We start from the raw sequence: 20,771 nt of genomic DNA, 5'->3' as shown, positions 1-20,771 counted from the left end.
GAACGCGTGTAAATGGGGTCTTATTTGACGAATCTTTCCGGAACTGCAATATTCTATTGCGCCATTTTGATTTCCACAGTCAACGCACGATCCAACAACGTTAAGCGGTAGCATGGAGCGGCTCATGAATATGAGCACGTCTTCAGATTTGCAGCTGATGTCATCCCACCACCAAGATTCGGCCACATAGAAACTCAATCTAAGCCCAACAAATTTCCAGCTTCTGTACAGTTCTTCTCCGTACAGTTGAGTACTCGTTTAAAATTTTGACTTATACGAAAGTCATAGCAAATAGTAACGCTGGCAACATGGCTGTCAAAATTGTAAGCGACACTGAGCTCAGCGCGATTACGAATAGTTCGCCAACAGCGCCAGACAAGGTTAATGATCAAATTTCTACGGCGACAGATGATCAACTCGTCGACGATGTTGACCCAAAAGAGGAGAGGCAATTTGTATGTTAACCCATAACTTCCTTGATACGACTTCTGACTTTATAGCTTTGGCGCCTTGATCTTGGATTCTTGCTTATCGGATTTTTGGGCTATATGTTCAAGTACCTTGATCAAACTAACATTGTCCGTGATATCTATCTGCCACGAGAAGGAGATACTAATTTATTGAATAGAGCAATGCTTACGTCTCTGGCATGAAAGAAGACCTTTCCCTATACGGCGACGAGCTCAATTACTTCACCACTTTCTTCAAGTAAGTTCCTCAATCCAGCCTTACCAACCAGTCTTTGCGTTGGCTGAATATCCCTAGCATCGGATACATGATTATGCTTTACCCATCCTGCATCATAATATCTCATATTGGACCCTCTCAATGGCTGCCCGCATGCGAGGTAAGTTGTGCACTCCTGAAGTCTAGTTGACATCATGAATCTAATTATAGTTGCAGGTCATGTGGGGTATATTCACTTGCTGCTTGTCTACAGTCAAAAGCGCGCGTCAGGTAACGAAAAGCTTTTCCCCGGAGCGGTTGGCGCTTTTTCGAGCATTTACTAAACATAGCAATCAAGGTATACGGTCTTCGTTTCCTCATCGGCTTTTTTGAAGGAACCGCATGGCCAGGTTACTTCACCATGATTAGGTATGCTCTAACGGCGCTATCGTCTTCACGTGCATTACGCCACATCTACTGACCATTCAGTCAATGGTACTTACCTCATGAAGTCGCCCTACGAATGAGTCTCTATAATATCGCACAACCGACTGGAGCCATGCTATCAGGCGCAATGCAAGGCGCACTTTCTACCAACTTGGAAGGCGTGCTTGGCCGTAGCGGCTGGCGATGGGCGTTCCTAATCAATGTTAGTGGCTATATTACTAGAATATGTTGATACGCAGCTAACAAAGCAGGGCGTGTGCACCATTGGGGTTGCTCTAGGAGGTTTCTTTTTGCTTCCTGGCTATGTGGGTGACAAGATATTGATTCATATCGCACCTTTGCTCGTGCGCTGATAGCAATCTTCCACAGCCTGAGCGTCAAAACCCATTGTCCAAATTCTATATGAAACCGAGACATATTGGTAATTGTTAAGGTTGCATAGCCGGAGAAAACCACGTCATGCTAAAGGTTGCCAGAAATTGCTCGGGCACGCGCCCGTCGTGTCAATCGAAAACCTCAGATCGGTATTACTGTGAAAAGCTTTCTTCGATGCTTTACTTTTTGGCAGATTTGGGCCATTGCTCGTAAGCGATCCTAAGCTCGTGCTTCCCATTCATGCGCAGGGCTCTTATAAAGATTACAGTTTCGTGGCCAATCGCTAGCAACACCACTCCGACAAACTACTTCAACCTTTGGCTGAAGTCTTTGAATAATCCCGATGGCAGCCCCAAATAGTAATCATCAGCTTGCTTGATCCTTTATTCACTCACTCAAATTGCTTACTTTATCGTATTTAGTTCTGTTGCTATGCTCAATTATCTGCCAATTGTGGGACAAGCTATCCAGCTTGTTGCTGAGCTCCTTTTCAGCGGTGTCAGCGATCTGCTTGGCCAGCGACTACCATTGCTCCTTTTACATTCCGTGAGTTGACGTGCCAATGTTTAAGCTTGAAACATACACACCGCTTATGATGAGTATAGGTTATCAATATTACCTCGCTGGCTATACTGATTGTCCGCCCTGATAACCAGCGCGCATATATGGCCGGATGGTACATGAACTATATAGGAGCGTAAGTGTCCTCCTGTCATTTTGAGTTTCTTGTCTCGGTATCGCTTAATCGATCTTATAGAGTCTCAACTATGCTTCTTTGCGCTTGGGGCTCGACGCATCTACAGAATGAACCCGAAGTGCGTACTGTCATGTTTGCATCTGGAACCATCCTTGCTTACACTTTAAATGCATTCGTTCCCATCGCAGTTTATCCTGCGTCTGAAGCACCTCATTGGCACATTGGAGCCAAGTTGTACATGGGTTTCGCGGTAACGACCGCGTTCATTTTCGTCGGCATACACTTTGCATTTCGGTGGGACGAGAAGCGCAAGGAGATAAGCATTCCCAAACAGTCTATCAACAGCCCACAAGTAGTCCCGCTCACGCTAGCTGTTCCTGAGGTCTGTGCTACCAGAGACTGAAAAGAAACCTGGATGTGGAAAGAAGAAAGGCAACAGACCCAAAGAGCTCAGAAATCGTGATTCCGGTCACCCACCACTTAAATCTGATACCAAATATAAACAAGACTTTTCGAAGCCCGAACATAAGTGCCAGCCACCCTAATATAGAGCCACATTTGGATGTTCTTTGAGGATGGCAGGTCCCAGCGACGTGTCCTTTCTATCTGGGCTAAGCCGAGCTTTGGTTTAATCTTCCTTGAGCAAAGTAGGAGAGTGCATAAATGCCTGGGGATTTGAGTGAACCCATTCTATTGCAGACTAGGTGAATATCGTGGAGAACAACTACTTTGATTGGCGCCACAACAGTCCTCCAATGCCAGACATTAAAAGATACCCATATGATCCTTTATGATATTTACCCTATAAAGGGCACGGATCGAACAAGGCTGACTCTGTACCCGCAGTTGAAGTGCTTAGGCGCTCTCTATAAGGAGATGTACATCGTGAAGCGGGTACGAGCACATTAGCAAGTACAACGTGTATCCAAACAATGGCGATCGGTCTCCAAGCCCTGCAAGCTGTTCTTCCGTATATGATTCACGAACCTCAGCCTCCGAGAGGAGCGATCGCTTCTTATTAATTCGAATGTAGATGAAGTCGAGCAACAATGATGCAATGGCACCCATGCAAGAGAAGGCCAATGAAGTGCCAAATCCAGTTGGGTAAACTGGTGCCTCTGAATCAATAAAAATGTAGGATGCGCCAATTCCGCCAATATTGGTCAGCGAAGTCATGTACGCAATTCCGATCGCGCGTTTAGCAGCAACAGCAAGATTGTTGCTGATCCAAGAGCTAGCTCCAGGATTGGTCGGATAAAGGCCGATGCTGGCAAGAACGACTGCAAAATAGCATGCCCCCAGCCCATCAAAATGCGACCTCATCGGGACGGGTTCATTGTTGATCAATAGTGGTATAGAACACAGATACCAGATGATGTACATAATCAGTCAAAATTAAACACCTTTGGGATTGTAGAAGAGTTTTGTTATAAATTTATAGTCTGAGCGGCCGATATAAAGCTAGACAATTTTGAGATTGGGGGATATTTTATTGCAATTAGCTTACGATATATCTCCTCACTCTAGTGTACTATGAAATTCAGTGTTAAAAAGGGCAACCCTTCTATGGTCGACACACCTTTCGTAGAATCCAACACTTGGAATCATTGCCTTTATACGCGCCATTGCCAAGATCAAGTTTTACCTGTGAGTCGTCCTCTGGCTAAGCTGTTTTCAACAACGCAATGAGGTTCATCAGGTGCCTAAGCAACTGCATCGACGCTGAAGATAGTGTCTTGGGGATTGATAGACATCGTAGTGATTGAGTATCTCAGAGTATGAAGTTGTTAAACCTAGCGATGGCCATGTCAGATACTTACTGACGACTTTTGTTCGTGCAAAGTCAGAGTGCCTAAACCCAAAGAAGGGGCCACTTATACTGGTATGTTCGGACCGAACACCCCGACCCCAGGGGCCCTTTCAATGGGGGACGATAAGCGGGTCCGGCGGAATTACAGACCCTCTTGGAACATTCCCACACTAATCCATCGCTTTGATCTGAACATCAGTATACAACTCAGCCACGCCTACATTAGGGATTAAATTACTCTCGGATGCCTAGTCCGAGAGGACGTGTGCTTCATTTCATCAAAATTCGGGAAGCATTTTAGAGACATGTAATTCTCGGTTTGCCCGAATTGGCCGGGATGTCAAGTCCGAGGATCGGCGTTGATTCAAGCGGAGGTCGAGCAAGGAGGAGAGTTGGCAACGCGTACGCAGTCCAGGCCTCCGTAAGATGGCTTTGTTAATTTCATTGGTATCAGGTGTCGAGCATGTCGACAGCGAAAAGTAAAATGCTCAGGAGGTGTGCCGTGCCTCAGCTGCGCAAGTCGACAACAGTCTTGCATATACGACGAAGCGGACAGAAGGGTCGTGATATTGGAAAGGTTGGTTTCTGCTATTAATCTATCCTTTGCCCAATCGGTGTTAAATTGTTTTTGGTGTCAAGACACTTGCGTGCTCTTCAACGACGTGCCGCCACATCACACGCTCCTGAATGTGCGAACCCGGTATCGACTCACTTGGCGACGGGTAATGTGCAGCAAGAAGCACCAACATTCCCCGAATCAGGAAGAGTAAATGCCGTCTTCTCTGTTTCGAAGAATACGGCCACAGATATATGTACCACTCCTTCGTAAAGAGATCCGTTAGATTTCTTGAGGCTAATCCCATCAAGGTCACAGGCACGTCTCAATCTCGATTCTTGCTCAGAATATTCGCCAAATTCTTGATCCAGAATGTGACAGGAGCTGGCCAATCGTTGGGGAAGGAAGCTTCTACGGAGTTTCTCTAGATCTTAGCGCTTCGTCTGACTGTTTCGATCTTCATCTTCCACCCAAAGATCATATCATCTACCTCGCTCATATTGCGGACTTTCACCTCAGCCCCAATTACTGCATCTTTGAATACGAGACGTTCATAGATCAACTCAATCAGAGTCAAGTGCCGATCGAGTCGCCTTCATCAAAAGTGTGGCATGTGAAGCTGCTTTTAATAATTGCGTTGGGCAAACTTTTCCTCGAAAAAGGCTCAGACACTTCCGGTCCCCCTGGTACAAAAGAGTTTTTGGAAGGCGTCAAAAATCTCCCGTCAAATATTGAATTGGCCCAAAGCCCGTTGATCTCTTCTGAGGCACTCGCCCTTTTGGCTTTTTACGCACGTGCGGCTGATTTACATCATGCTGCATATCTATATGTGAGTAACACATCTAGCTTTTGACCTACGGATGCTGATATCAAGTAGGCAGGACAAGCATCTCGTGTTGCTCGATTAGGCGGAGTCTATCAGCAACATTACGTCGAAAGTAATCACAGTGAAAAGCAACTTCCGTATACGGCCAGATTATGGTCGACTATTTGTGTGCTCGAGCAGAGATCCGCGGCTACCATTGGTACTCCGCCCGATTCAATTGTTGCCGATGCTAGAAACGATGTTTTGCCGTCAACATCGGCCTCTCAAAATCCACAAAGCCAATCAATTCAGCTCAATTTATGCCTCGCTAATCAACTAACCAACATCGTCAAAGGTGAGTAGCACCCATGCACCCGCTAGGTCAGTCTGACAAGTTCTAGTCATCTCCTCGTTTCCATCTTCGCCTCCAGTGACGCCATGTTATGTGGATATGATCCTAGATTCGCTAATGACCTTGCCTAACCTTGCGCGCCGAATCAACAAAACAGAAGTTCTCTGCGAGAACACGTCAACTTCCAGCATGTCAAGATCAGTCGCGTATCTACATCTCCTGTTTTATCACGTAAGTCTTCCATGCGGTTATCAGTGAACACTTCACTGACCACATTCTAGTGTATCATCGTAGCCACTCAGCCATGCATTCTTCAATTGACACGACTATGTCTTGGTAGAAAGAATTTTCCCACTACAGACGAAGCCTTCGCAAAGTCCGTATTCAAGCTCTTTAGAATATCTATCAAAGCGGCTACTTCTAGCCTCAGCATTGTATTTACTTTGCATAATCAGGGCCTCTTTGGTGCGATATTCGTGTTCTTCAATGCCGCTGTACAAGGGCGGAGACTAACAAGCTTGTCCATAGACTCGTTTTCGTTCTTCAATCTTGAAATTACTTTTGTCGCTGCCGTGATGCTAGTACTAGCCAACATTATTGTGCCGAAAACCACCGAAACGACTTTTATCGACTCCATGGACAACATATTGGAAGATATGTCTCATAGAGGCAACATTCCTGCCAGGTTCTACAGGACAGAGCTCAAGATGATTCGCAATACCGCATCAAACCTCATAGCTACAAGTTTCGGGGAGATATACTCCTTTTCTAATCAAGAGGAGACCATCAGTTTGATTCAAGACGGTAAAGTTCTCAACGACGCAATTCTCCACGTCATTGAAGTACAGAAGAAAGCTCTCATCACGGAAGACTCTTGGGATATTTCAGAAAACATGCCGACGGCTAATCCGCGCTCTCCGCGTCGGCGACAGCCATCGAGTGCACCATTACAGTTATCGCAAGAGGACTCCAATGAGACACGAAATCTAACAATACTAGAAAGCAGCAATGAGATACAGCCAAACAGCGTCTATGTTGATGGCTACGATGCAATGGAAGACATGTTGACTTTCGACACTGCAGATCTGCAGTGGCTGGATTCAGTGTAACAAATCGGATACATCATTTATTTCTTGTATGATTTTGAAGAATTTCACTCATAATTACAACTGGGAAAGGAAATAGTCAATATACGAAATGTTTGGCAATTTGTCTCAACCGGCCTGGGTACAGACTGCGGGAACGGATCACCACATCATGCCTAAGTAGTGATATATTTCGAAAGAACTCATGATATCACATCACCTTCAATGTCTCATTTCCCACCTATAAGTTTCTGACCATCGTAGGCTGGAACAACATCTGATGCACCGGTGGTTTGATGCAGTCCCGGTTTTCTTCGGTAGTGGGGTTCCGAACTAGGCAAATGTGGAGAGCATTTTTCGGAGGTGGGTTCCGAGCCAGAACCCGCCGCCCCTTTACAAAGCGACGGTAGACTGCATGGTTGCAATGACACGATAAACCACTCTCGTGGGCAAGGTAACGAGCTAGATCATCTCTATGCTCTATCGCTATAGTGAGTTGTTCGGTGACAGGCTTCATTAGCGGCATGCTTCAAAATAATCTCCTGCGCAATGTAGCCGAAGGCCGAGTTAGTATTGTACGTGCAAGAGGTTAGGTCGCTCACAGCTTTTGCTAAGACGCGTAGGCACTCGGAGCAAAAGCTATTTCCAGCAATGAACTCGCTCTGCTGACTAAGGCGGCTGGGTACGACACGATCTTCATCGATCTCGAGCACTCCACATTCTCGACCAAAGATGCCAGCACTCTGTGTGTAGCATCGCTCGCGGTAGGGGTTACACCTTTTGTTCGCGTGCCATACCAATGTGGGAGTGGATACGTCCAAAGAATTCTAGATGGTGGAGCGATGGGTATTATCTTCCCGCATATCAGCACAGTCGGTGCGTTCACTCCGGTGACCAACATCGAACGAATGAAACTAAGATAAAGCAGGAGAGGCAGTCGCTGCAGTAGCCTCCACAAAGTTTCCTCCACGAGGTAAACGTTCCCTCACAGCAACACTTCCACAATTTGGATATCAGAGAGTCGGCGCAAAAATTACAATACAGGAGCTAGACAGCATTGGATCTACCGCCTTTGTCCTTGTAGAAACAGTTGAGTGCTTGGAGAATATCGATGCAATTGCAGCCGTAGAGGGTGTTGATGTTTTATTGCTTGGTGCCAACGATCTATCACTTGAGCTTGGCATTATGGGAGAATGGGAGCATGCTGAATTCCAAGCAGCTGTGGAGACAGTGGCAACTGCAGCACATAGAGCAGGCAAGATCTTTGGACTCTGTGGACTTTATACCCGACCTGATATTTGTAAACATGCAGTGAGAGAGCTTGGAGCAAGATATATACTCGGGCATTACGATATTGGATTACTGGCTATGGCCATGAACAAAAATGTGGAACATCTCAGAAAGATGTCTGTTCAGGATTGATGTCATTGTTTAGTCAATTCTAAATGTTGACATGATTTATATGTTGATGAGGTGCAACCTTCAGGTGGCTGTCCAGATACAGATATTAGCACCAAATGAAAAAATAGTATCGTTGCAAATTAATTATTGAGGCTTAGATCGACAAATTGCATAAAGCCGTCATGATCTGAATGCTTTGAGAGAGCAAATCGGTTCGGCATTGCGTAACCGAGCCCGGGGCGACCAGAACTCTCTATTAAGCCGGGACCTGGAAGATACCATTTTATGCTTTATGTTTTTCAAAATATAAATACTTAGAAGCATCTTCGCCAAGCCCTCTCCTTCCACTACTCTGCGTGTTCTTCTACATATGTCTCCTTGTCAGAGCTAAACCCATAGTACTCAAATATCATCTATACCAAAATTAGCTTGTATATGCACCCAAAGGACCCCCCGAGCCCCATTCACCGAGCAAACACCACAATGGCGTCCAGATCTAAAGTCGAATTGCTGCGGTCTAAGCTGAACACAGCAAAGCCAGCCGTTGCTATGGCTTCCCACAACCCTCTTGCAGCAAAGCTTGCGGATGAGGCAGGGTTTGACGCAATATGGGTTAGCGGCTTCGAGATCTCGGCATCATATGCTGTCCCAGATGCCAGTATTCTACCCATGAGTGTCAATCTCGAGATTACACGTGCCATGAGCCGCGTTCAAGAGGCACCACTCGTGGTTGATATCGACACCGGATTCGGGAATGCAATCAATGTTGCCTATACAGTACCACAATTTGAGGCCGCAGGTGCAGCAGCGATTGTGATCGAGGACAAGACATTCCCGAAAGATAGCAGTCTCCGTTCCGACGGGCGTCAGCTGTTGGTTACGGTGGAGGAGTTCCAGGGCAAGATTGCTGCTGCGAAAGCAGTTAGTTCTGTTTTAATAATTGCAAGAACAGAAGCGTTGATCGCTGGCCTTGGCGAGGAGGAAGCTTTACGGCGCGGTGTAGCCTATGCGGAAGCAGGGGCAGATGCGATTCTGATCCACAGCAAGCAGAAGACACCTGATGAGATCGTTTCTTTCTGTCGAGCTTGGCCCGGTCCAGTTCCGTTGGTGATAGTTCCAACTAGCTATCCGCAACTCTCATTTAAAGAGGTTGGTGCTCTCAACAAAGTCGGTCTAATCATTTGTGGAAACCATTCAGTTCGAGCAGCTGTAGCCTCCATGAAGAGCACCTTCGGCCGCATTCTCAAAGAAGGTGGCATAGCGGGCGTGGAGAAAGATATAGCCACGGTGTCATCTGTCTTCGAGCTTCAAGGAGACGCTTACATGCGAGCGTTGGAGAAAGCATATCTTCGGTCTGGACCTATGCAGAGTGCAGAAGAGGAGGCAAACCGGCACTTGCAGCATCACTAGGGCATTGGCTGGAGAGGACTGTGTTTACTGAAAGGCGGCCATTTGCTAGTCTGCCATGAGGTGCTCCCGGGGCTGCATAGTCCACAATCTGAAGATTTCTCTCTTCGCCAGATGCTGTGAATTGCCTTCATCAGCAGAATGAGTCCCAAGAAGCTCGGCTAATATCAATACTGCTTTGATTTGTTGAGTCAATGTTGATAGATTTTGTGCATGAAAAGGGTGACATTATGGCTGCCTTACAACTGTAAATGACTGCTAGTAAATTTGTTGTTTCGAAAACAGCAAAGGAGGAAGGTTCGCACATTACGACGAGTAACTTCCATTTCTGATTGTACGACTCCACCTCTCCGAAGCTTCACCTTAGGCAGCCGCAACCCCAAACACGTGGAGTAGAATCAGATTCAAGCACGAAAGTTGATTCACGTAGTCTGTGTGATCTTTTCTCCCTTCCTATTCATGACCAAGGCTTCCGTGGTCCTGAAAAGTGCCAGTTCATTGCGGCTCTCGACAACTACACTCCCGGAGTGCCTCGAGATTACCAGGAGCCCAGGTCCTGTTTGTTCTCATCAATCATTTCATACACGCTTGACTGACTATTACGAGCTGTTTTGGCTGCGGCAAGGTTCAGGCCGATCTTGGAAAGAGCCTGTCGCAGTGCTCCAAATGCAAGATGGCTTGGTACTGTGGTACTGTGAGTTGCACCCCGGACTTGTTTTTCTCAGTTAATAGTCTCTAATCCTTTTGGTAGGAGTGCCAGAAGAACCACTGGCGGGACCATAAGACCACTTGCATTCCACCTAAGCGTAACCCTTCTCTCAATGTCTAAAAACTCATCTGTTATGCTTCAGGTCAAAGGTACCAAATGCAATAGTTAGAGAGCAATTTCAATTTTCGATACATTGATCAGAGCAATGTCCCCACTCCACTTTTGCTTCCATAAGTGTTCATGACACTACTGCTAAGTTGCTTGTCAAAAGAGCACACGTCGTAAAGATCTAGTGGAAGGCTGATCCTGTCCAGTTTCTCTAATCTAGGTACTCATTCGAAATAGTCGCAATCCAGGAAGTCGCTTTGTCGAAGGAACCACTATTTCACACAGGTCTTTCGAATACATCAAGATCGGGGAAGTAACTTACTCGGCAAAATGCGAGTTCCGTGGCGTTGACAAATAAGCTGGGAACATATGCACCTTGGATCAGATACGCCGAAGCTTTTAGTCACCTATACAGGGGCATCAAAGTTATTTATGGCGATCGACTCTTGGCGTCATCTCGTTGACTCCCTGTCATCTTCTAGAGCAGGTTTGTGAAACTTCGTATTGCCCCTGCTGATGGCAGCAAAAGATCTTATGCGCGGCCGAAAGCCATGCTGCCGTCAGCACCTAAATGCATTCTCGGTCTAGTTTAATTTGGTGCGGCCATAATAACCAATCGTATGGTAACCTCGAGGATTTACATTGATGATTCAGGGCGAGGGCCAGGCTCGTGTTCCCTTACTAAAAGGCTATCTTAGAAGAAAGACTCTATAGTCACCGCCATCATGTGTCAAGCAGCCTTTGACTAGAGGCAAACCACTGCCGCCCTAACAAACATCGGCCACGGTTTTGATATTTAAATCCACAAGCTCGCCGAATCATTCGCTACAATCGCGCGTTTCCAACCTCTATTCGTTCTGCAAACGCTCGTTGGACTGTCTCGTCATGTATCTTGTTACGCTCGCCGCCCCTATCTTACTCGCTGGCCTCGTCGCCGCGACACCAAAGCCACAAGACGAAGATCCAGCCCCAAAACCGCCATTCCACATCGCCTTCACCTTTCCAAACGGCACCACGACCGATCTATTTGAGGTTCCTGACCAGATCTCTGATGTACCTACAAGTAAGCCTGCCGTTCTTTGACGAATTTTTGTCCGCATCTCTATCCAAGGGACTAATCAGGCCCCAAACAGACATCACCGATTTAGTCTCTCTCGTCTTTATGAGTCCACCCGCTACCGGCGCCTTCCATGTGCCCAGTGTGTGCACCTTCTTAGAGCCTGACAGGCAGGGGCTTGGTCAGATTGCATTTCAGAGCGCATCATCTCGCGTCGTCGACCCGCCGGCGGTGATCGCGTTCGTACAATGGTAAGCCACTTCCGGAGTTCATTTTCATATGTGATGGCATGGCAATGAGAAATGGAGACAAAGGCTAGACTAAACGTAGACTATCTCCAAAGCCATCTCTATTGTAGCTCTTTTCCCACTCTTTCGCTGCCCCAAACAAGCAATTGCTGACGACCCACTTCGTAGTAACACGACTTAGAGATCAGAGCATATCAAAATCACTGGTATCGAAGGTAGATGTATCCATGGTCGCTGGAATGATGTACGCCAAGGGCTTACGGCACAGTTGAGAGGAGAATACTTATTGAGATGAATTCTATAAAAGCAGGAGTATTGTGTCTTATGATGCGTGACTCTCTAGCCACCAACGCTTTCCCTAAAATCAGCTATGTAAACCCTCAAAAACTGAGTTGGTGGAGCATAGTCTTACCCCTGCCAGCAGTCAGGTGACTTATTTTGCTATCACTTACCTCATTTTGCTCGCTTCACTAACCTATTACTAATTACAATACAAGAATGGCTACCCCTTCATTCTGAGTACGTTCTCATGCCCTGGGGGCTTCTTTTTGTGTGCGTGTTATATGATATCTTGATTGGGTGTTGGTCAGCAGTAGACACTGCTGCCCTTTTTCAATACCAAAGCACGTAATGTCCTCAAACTCATCGTTCAGTCTTATTTGGTTAAAGCCCTAAGATTAGATGTAATTTACTAGTGAATTATATGTCTCGGAACAGCCCGAAAATGGGTCCGGGCATCGGCCTCCATTGCCTGTAGAACAAATCTCGTCCCGAACCCAGCAACGTGGAAGCAGCCACCAGTCTCAACAAATCAAAACCCAAATTTGAATGGGCTACTATGGTAAGCGATGTTGATGACAGGGACCGAGTCTCCCAGATTATATTCTTTGTCTTCGGTACAAAAGGTCCAGGTTGAAGGACCATCTGTGGGGTTTTGATTGGCACCGGCACGATCACGCAACTGCCGCTTTGCCATTCTAGACTTGATGGCCGACATCCGAAGTCTCGCCCGGAGGGTGTGGAACTACGCATTTTGACATTCAAACATGCATATGTAGCTATCTTGGCATGGAGATATTCTGCATTCATTAGAGCTCGAGTACATTTGTCCGGACTTGATATTCTAACCCGAACATGCCGCTGATCACCTGCAACACGGAAATGAGGCCATCGGTACTAGCTATAAAAGAGGTTGAGGGTTAAGGGTTGACCACTCGTAAGCCCCTCCCATCATGGTTGTCATAATCCTAATCTGTACAACTCAATGAGTGATTTTGCAGATCCTGAAGATGTTTCACTTCCTCTTGTCAGTCCTCGTATGGACCTTGCTGTTGAATGCCATATCCGCACAGCTCACTCCACGCGACCAGAGTTTACCATACCTTAACTCTTCGCTTCCTGCCAAGGATCGTGCAGCAGACTTGCTTCAGCGCATGACATGGGAAGAGAAGGTCGGACAATTGGGTGGAGTTAGACGAGCGTTCGGCCGAGTGAATGGCAAGCCATCGTTCAACCAAACAAGCTACGATCTCATACAAAAGACGCAGAATGGGCAGATTGGTGCGTGTAGGCTACAACCCCTCCTCTAACTTCGTCTAATATGAGCCTTTGGATAGGCTTGGGTTCCCAGCTCAATTATGCTCAAGACATTTTCCCCACTTTGACTAAGCTGCGTGCTGCACAAATCAACAGTTCGAGGCTGCATATCCCTTACATTACCATTACTGATTCGGTAAATGGCATCTGGGTTTCGGGTGGGACATTGTTTCCTGGAATTGTCTCAATGGGTTCTTCGTGGAACCTGCCCCTATATGAGCAGGTTGTCGCTGCAATTCGAGACGAAAACCTGGCTCTTGGCGTGAACTGGGTGCTGTCTCCGGAGGTTGACATTGCCAAAGATCCCAGGAATGGCCGTAACAATGAGATGTACGCCCGCCCTTTCAGTCAACATCAGCACAATAAATGGTTGCTAATAGGGGGATTAGGTTCGGCGAGGACACGCACTTGGTATCAGAGTTCGCCACTCGATACATCAAAGTCATGCAGGAGAAAGATGATAATGGCTTTGTCAAGGTCGCTACGACAATTAAACATTTTGTCTATGGTCTGGGTAGTGGCGGCGTCAATAGGGCGAGCATGTTTGGCGGCATAAACCACATCTTGAATGATTTGGGCCTGCCTTACTACAAAGCGATCAAAGAGGCCGAACCACTATCTTTGATGGTGTCTTACTCGACAGTGGACCGTGTTCCTATGTCTATCAATCGGTCCATGCTGCAAGATGTACTTCGTGGAATCTTAGGCTTCAAAGGGCTAATCATGTCCGACGCCAACTCCATCTTAAATCTTGTCATAGAGTCGAAAGTCGCTTCCTCGGAGTTGGATGCTGCGAAAAAGGCTCTCAGTGCGGGACTTCAGCACGAGCTGTCCCCAGGAGGCAATGGACTGTTCACAACTCTCATAAATGCTGTAAATGACACAAGCGTTACAGCTTTGGTCAATGACGCCGTTGTGGCTATCCTTGAGATCAAGTTTGCCACAGGAGTGTTCGATCTGCCTTTGCCGACATTGGAAAATCTGAACCGCACGTTGCGCAACGAGCGCCACCTTGAGCTGAGCCGGAATATGAGTCGGGAATCAATCGTCATGCTCAAAAATGAGGACATCCTACCACTCAAAAGAAGCGAGATATCAAAGATTGCCGTCATTGGCGCATACGCAGATATGGTGAATGCTGGTATGTATGCTGCCTGCAATGACTCAGATCCTGCATATGGCGATTCCTTTCGGCGAAGTTTAGCCCGAGAGCTTGGCGACGAGAATGTCTTGTACGTTCCGGGGGTCACAGCTCTGCCGTCCAACGACTCTTCAGGTATTCCCGCTGCCGTAGCGGCGGCTCAAGATGCTGGCATTGCCTTTGTGGTGCTCGGCTCTGGATGGGGAAGTTTTGACCCAGCTACCTTCGACAACCGGCGCACTGACGGCGAGGGTTTCGCTCATGCAGAGCTTGGATTCCCGGGGCTACAACAGGAGCTCCTTGACGCGGTGCTTGATACAGGTGTTCCTACAATTCTGGTTATAAGCGCCGGTCAGACCTTCGTGCTGAATGAGTCAACCATGCGCTCTAAGGCGATCTTACATGCGTGGTTGAGCGGTGAATTCCACGGAGATGCACTGGTTGAGACCCTTTTCGGAGACGTCAACCCTAGCGGAAAGCTCACTGTTACAATGCCTCAGGCAAACGGTGCTTTCCCTGTTGCCTATGATTATCTTGCATCTGACGATCAAGGCGGATTTGGCACCGCAATTTTGTACGATTGGCAATGGCCGCAGGTGACGCGATACGCCCCTCTTCGATTTGGCTTCGGTCTAAGCTACACGACATTTAGTATTTCCCCTCCAGTAATAGTGCATACAGAGAAATGCGGTGGAGGGCTCACCATCAACGCGACTATCACCAATACAGGCACAGTCAGCGGGAAGGAGGTCGTGCAGGTGTATTACAGGCCCATCCACAGCATCATCGAATTCCCAGTCATGAAACTGATTCGCTTTACAAAAGTCAACCTCAGCCCTGGTGAGTCGAAAGATGTCACCTTGACCGTACCATACAACGAATTGGGGTTCTTTGTTGATGGCAAATGGCATGTCGAGAGCGGAGACTATGCATTCTGGGTTGGCAGCAGCTCCAGGGATGAGGATCTGCAGCGATTGAATGTGACCCTATCCTAGGGGAACGCCTATCGTCCATGGTCTGCCGATGTCCACATATACAGTCTATCGAAACTTGTATTATACATGATCTCAAGATCTTCCCACCCCCATAATTCATTTTTCAACTTAGAAATGATACCAACACCTTGAGACGAATATCGTCCAACGGTTGTGACTGGTAGCCTGGGTATAGATGATCTCTACTCATGGCCCAGTAGCCGGTTCGAAAAAGGAATCCAGGTCCTGTCGTCCGAATGATGCGAACAAAGGAAATTGCCAATTCTCATTTTGGTCAGGTATCAAAGAGTCGAATATCCAGCCGTCCTCGGCACGTACCGCGCTTCCTATCTGGCCAGATGCTAAGCTTTCAGGGTTCATCGTCGATGTATATATGCTTTGGTCGCCAATGGCAATACCGGAGCTCGCCATGGCAGATGAGTGAGATGGCCAAGTGCGAGAGGTGCCGTCACCTCTCGTATTGATATTGCCTCCCTCCTCTCTCGTCACTATTTGTTCATCCTCGTCATCATGGGGAAACTCGGCTTGACGCAGAAGGCTATGAATCGCGAGCCGCTGTCTCGCTTCGATTGGTGACGGTAAAATCTGTTGTTGGGGGTCGTGGCTGTGAAATATACTGGTGTGGACTGTTCGAGCGGCCGTATGGTTTTGTTGAGAAAACAAACTTAATATCCGTTGAAGCTCTTCGATAATTGGATTTGCAAGTGCAGATGACGGAAAGAATCGTTTCAGAGCTGCAAGTGTTAGATCGGCCCTGCTTTTTGCAAACTCTGGACTGGGACGATTCGTGGTCTTGCCAGAGCGTGAGATATACAGGATAAGCCGCGTAGCGTGATAAGCACAGATGGCTGTGTCATACTCGAGGAGATGATGACGGGTGCTTTGTTGGTTCAAATTTGTCAAGATCTGAACAATTGATATGGCATGCCGGAGACATGCGCGCTCTGCCGTGGCAATGTAATTAGGATTCGCGGCATCAATGACAATGCTTGGCGCTGCTTCGGGGTATCCTCTTAATAGTAAGCGATAGAGGTCACAATGACACTGATGCCATGATATAAGCACCAAAATGCGCCGCGGTAGCCACGGGTTGTCCAACAAGCCAGATATCTCGTCAACTGTCAGATTAGTTCCAGATGGCATTCGAGATCCAATCTCGCGCAAATCTCGCTCGACATCGTAAATTACTTTGGTTAGTAATGGGAAAGGCTGGTCACAAAGAGCTACGCCTCTGTTGAGCTTCATGATATCCCGCCTGACTGATTCTAATCGCACGTGGAGGCTATACGCGCCGTAGTCACCCGCTTCATCGGCGCCGAACTCTTCTTCCGGAATGGGGAGGTCTAAATAAATTGTCTCAAAAGGGCAAAGCTCAAACTCTGGTAGGCCAATCGAGAAGTACCTTTCCACGATCTTGAGCGACCAAACGATTCGTCGGCGAACCTCCCGTGCGATAGGATCGAGATCTGGTCTCTCGTGGTTCAGGCGCATAGCGGCTGCGAAACGAGCAGCAATGGCTGCAAGCATAAAAGCCCGCTGAAAGTTCCCGAGCTCCATGCGGTAGTGGATGACAAGCAGCAATGTCTGTAGCCTCGGTATTGACGGCTGTTCAAGGTTCTCCCAAATAGTCTGCTCTGCGTCTTGAATCCATTGACTAGCCGGCTCCCGTTCCCTCGCTGTATAGAAAACAGTTAAAGCAGCTATAGCCTGTGCCAGTGGTCTGTGTACAAGCCCGTCTCGGCATCTTTTTTTAGTAGTCGCAGGATGGAGAAAGGCGTAAGATGGCAAGGGATAAATCTTCTCGAAGAAGACATCGATGAGACTCAGGATATCATCCGTTGTAGCAGACACTGGAGACCCCACGCTCTCATCGGCGATAGATGCCTGAGGGGACAGATCTTGAATAGGCCTCTTAAGTGCTGGGTATACGCAAGGTTGTTCCCTACGCTTGCATCTGACACATTGCGGCGACGTGCCTGAGCAGCGAATTTTCTTCTCGCGACATGCTTCACAGGCTCGTATACCTCTTAATCGTCGTGGTGTGATTGCAACGCTTTGTCCATTCTCAGAGACCGTACTGGAGTTAGACGAACAGCTCAACCCAAGTCGTTCACAGTTCGTACATGTTCCCTCACGTTTGTCACATCGCACCTACAAGCACCGTGTAAGTAAGATGAGGGAGAAAAGCCCTCAATCCCGGGGAGATGAAATCGAACCTTGCGACGCCTGCATTGAAAACATGTCTCCTGGCCATGTTTCTTCCCTGAACTGAAGCTACCAACATATGATTCCATTGTAAACCAGCGCCATCTCACAATACGAAACTGTCAAAGTTCATGCATTATGTACCCGCCAGCGGCCTGTTCATGAGCACCAAATCCAATGAGAGGCAATCAAATGCATCATTAACAGGGTGAAAGACGGGGCGAGTGGTCAGGTTTTCAGGCATCTCCGCTTCTTGGATCTCTTTGTCGGGGTTGGCTGGTAGTGTGGGGAACCGCGAAGACGACATCCGCTAGTTTTATTGCTAAGCACCAACACCCCTGGGACCATGACGCCTCGGCAGTCTAGATCCTCAGCATCATGCAAGATGCAGAATGACCAGTTGCATTTTCTAGCATACAAAATGGCGTAAAATGCTAGAACAGTTATTTCTGACAATCTATAATCGCCTTGCAAGTATGACTAAGCTACAAGATCGACTTCCCTTTAGGAATAGCTAAATTATCAAACATTCATTCTCATTCTGTTAGACCAGCATCAAGTGTAAGGTCACAACTTGCTCGAAATTGCTGCAGCTGTAGCCGGAGCTAGTCGAGGATGAACAGGCTCGTCACCTATTTGCTCCATCTTCGATTCGAGCAGCCCAGTCATTTTCCTCACCACCTCCTCATATCTCGGATCATTGTACACATTGAACAACTCTAACGGATCTTGTTCGCAGTCAAAAAGTTCCCATTCTTTTTCGTCCCGAGCACCTGGCCGCGCTCCCGGTATGCCAAAGTCTTCATTGTACCAATAAATGAGCTTATATCTTTGGTCCCGGACACCATAGTGGGCATACGCATTATGAATTATATCATTATGCATCCAATAACGGTGGTAGGCAATTTGTTGCCAGTTCTGTGGCGTATTACCTTGGAGCAGCTCGCGAAAGGAAACACCTTGCATGTAGTTCGGCAAGGGGAGCTTGGCAAAATCCAGGAATGTAGGAGCAAAATCCACATTACAGATTATATCATCGCAGACCGACCCCTTGGCTATTGTGGCAGGATATCGAACGAGGAAGGGCATTTGAAATGACTCCTCATACATGAACCTCTTGTCAAACCAACCGTGTTCACCAAGGAAGAAACCCTGGTCCGAGGTATAGATGACGATTGTATTCTGCGCGAGTCTAGTCCGGTCAAGATAGTCAAGCATACGCCCAACGTTATCGTCTACCGACTGTATAACTCGGAGATAGCGTTGCATATATCGCTGGAATTTGAACTCGGCTAGTTCGCTCTCGTTATCAAAGGTGAAGACCGTTCCGTCGTCCTTGTCGATTAGTTTCGTGGCATTTGTTGGGATCTTGCGTTGGCTTGACCCAGACTCCTGTACCACGCGCTCACCAACCCGGCTGCCGCCGTCCGGTTGAACCAGTCCAAGGTCTTGATATGTAAGGTCTTCTGCCACTCGCATCTTGGCAACTTTAGCAGCTTTTGCGCGATTCTTATAGTCATCCGTGTACGTCTCAGGAACTCGGATGGGATCCGTGTAGAGATGTTTGTGTTTTTCATCACACTCCCATGACCGATGAGGAGCTTTATGGTGGCACATAACAAAGAAAGGTTTCCCAGTGTCCTCGGTCTCGGTAATCCAATTCAGGCATTTGTCTGTGATAATGTCTGTAACGTATCCTGATTCGGACTTCTCTCCTGAAGACTCGATAAACTCTGGATCCCAGTAATCGCCTTGGCCAGGAAGAACAGACCAATAATCAAAGCCACTAGGTTCATGTGCAGAGCCTTCGCCCATGTGCCACTTTCCTACCATGGCTGTTCGATAGCCACCGGTACGAAGGTGCTTAGCAACATTAGGCATATGCTTATTGATTTTGCCGTCCAAGGTCATCACTCCATTGACGTGATTGTGTGTGCCCGTTAAGATGGCAGCTCGTGAAGGCGTACATATTGAGTTCGTCACGTAACAGTGGTTAAACTTCATTCCTTCAGAGGCTAGTCTGTCGATATTCGGTGTGTGATTGATACCAGCGCCATAACAGCTGATCGCTTTGCTGGCATGGTCATCAGCCATGATAAAGATGATATTAGGTCTTGCGGCAGCCATGGCGAAGAAATCAAAGATGACAAGCGGTTATTCTGCGTTAGGTGTAGGCTTACACAACTGATGAGAGACTTCGCCGAAGCAGCATGCTCGATTTTGTGACAAAGAAAGTTAGGCGTCCGTACTGGCTTTTAGAAATTCACATGCGGTCTGCTTCTAACAGCCCGATTTGAGACCACGCCGCCCAATTGCAAATGACCTGTTCCATCGAGCTTACCCACCTCCCGTGGCCACTTACAGATGAGTCTCACTCCTCTCAGCGGCAGACACGGCGAGTCTAGTGCACAGAGATCCATGTCTCAAAACTTGAAACCCCATCATCATCGTCTCGAGCTCTCCAATCGATTTCAAGCACTTCTCTGTATTAAGCAACCTAGTTATTAGCAGCGACCTATTAGATGTTAGAGCAGGGCGGAGACACACCGACAACCGAATAAATGCCGGGAGTCGGTTACAGGTTCCAAAACAGTTTAGTCGTCTATAAGCATCCGCTAGGCCCATCACCTAGCACCTTTCGAGGAGGCCGACCGAGTCCCGGGTTGTTATTTCAGTGTCCCATGGGGAATGCGCAAGAGTGCATCCACTAGCACGTCATCCCAGAATACCACCGTAGGATCCTCCTGCGCTTACCATGTGGTGAAGACGAATCACTGTGAGGTGCAATTGCAGATCTAACTCAGGCTTTAACGTTACTTGTGGCTAGACAGCATGCGTCGCCTTGAAAACCCAGTCAACAAGGCTCACGGCTCAGAATGTATTTCAACGCCGCAACCCCGCTGATCATTGCTTTTGCACGGCATCTCATTAACAGTCACATTCGAGGATCAAGGTTCTTACATCCGCAATCAGCTTGACTTTGCTAGCCATCGTAGGAGAGGGTTAGCAAAATGTCCAAGACTTTAGGGACCTTCCGGGCCGTTTACCTGGTTGCTATTTGCTGTACCGGGTCTTTTCTCTTTGCTTACGACACCGGCATCGTCGGCGGAC

The 20,771-nt window shown here is 47.5% G+C and overlaps 2 protein-coding genes across 2 annotated transcripts; both read left to right on the top strand.

Moving 5' to 3' along the window:
• Window positions 1-8,677: 8,677 nt before the first annotated feature.
• UCRPA7_8548 (putative phosphoenolpyruvate phosphomutase protein) lies at window positions 8,678-9,604 on the top strand (the record flags this gene model as incomplete). Its single annotated transcript, XM_007921060.1, has 1 exon — window positions 8,678-9,604. The coding sequence occupies one exon, from the start codon at window positions 8,678-8,680 to the stop codon at window positions 9,602-9,604; it is 927 nt and encodes a 308-aa protein (XP_007919251.1).
• Window positions 9,605-13,506: 3,902 nt separating this feature from the next.
• Window positions 13,507-15,455, top strand: UCRPA7_8547 (putative periplasmic beta-glucosidase protein; the record flags this gene model as incomplete). The annotated part of the gene is made up of 3 exons (XM_007921059.1): window positions 13,507-13,649; window positions 13,709-15,034; window positions 15,113-15,455. 3 exons carry the CDS (start codon window positions 13,507-13,509, stop codon window positions 15,453-15,455), a joined length of 1,812 nt encoding a protein of 603 aa, XP_007919250.1.
• Between the last annotated feature and the right edge of the window lie 5,316 nt (window positions 15,456-20,771).

This window comes from Phaeoacremonium minimum (assembly GCF_000392275.1).
Source record: "Phaeoacremonium minimum UCRPA7 unplaced genomic scaffold PA7_03_scaffold_597, whole genome shotgun sequence".
In the NCBI taxonomy this organism is placed as follows: Eukaryota; Fungi; Ascomycota; class Sordariomycetes; order Togniniales; family Togniniaceae; genus Phaeoacremonium; species Phaeoacremonium minimum.
The sequence above is the reverse complement of the archived record's forward strand: the minus strand, read 5'-3'. Positions and strand labels throughout refer to the sequence as shown.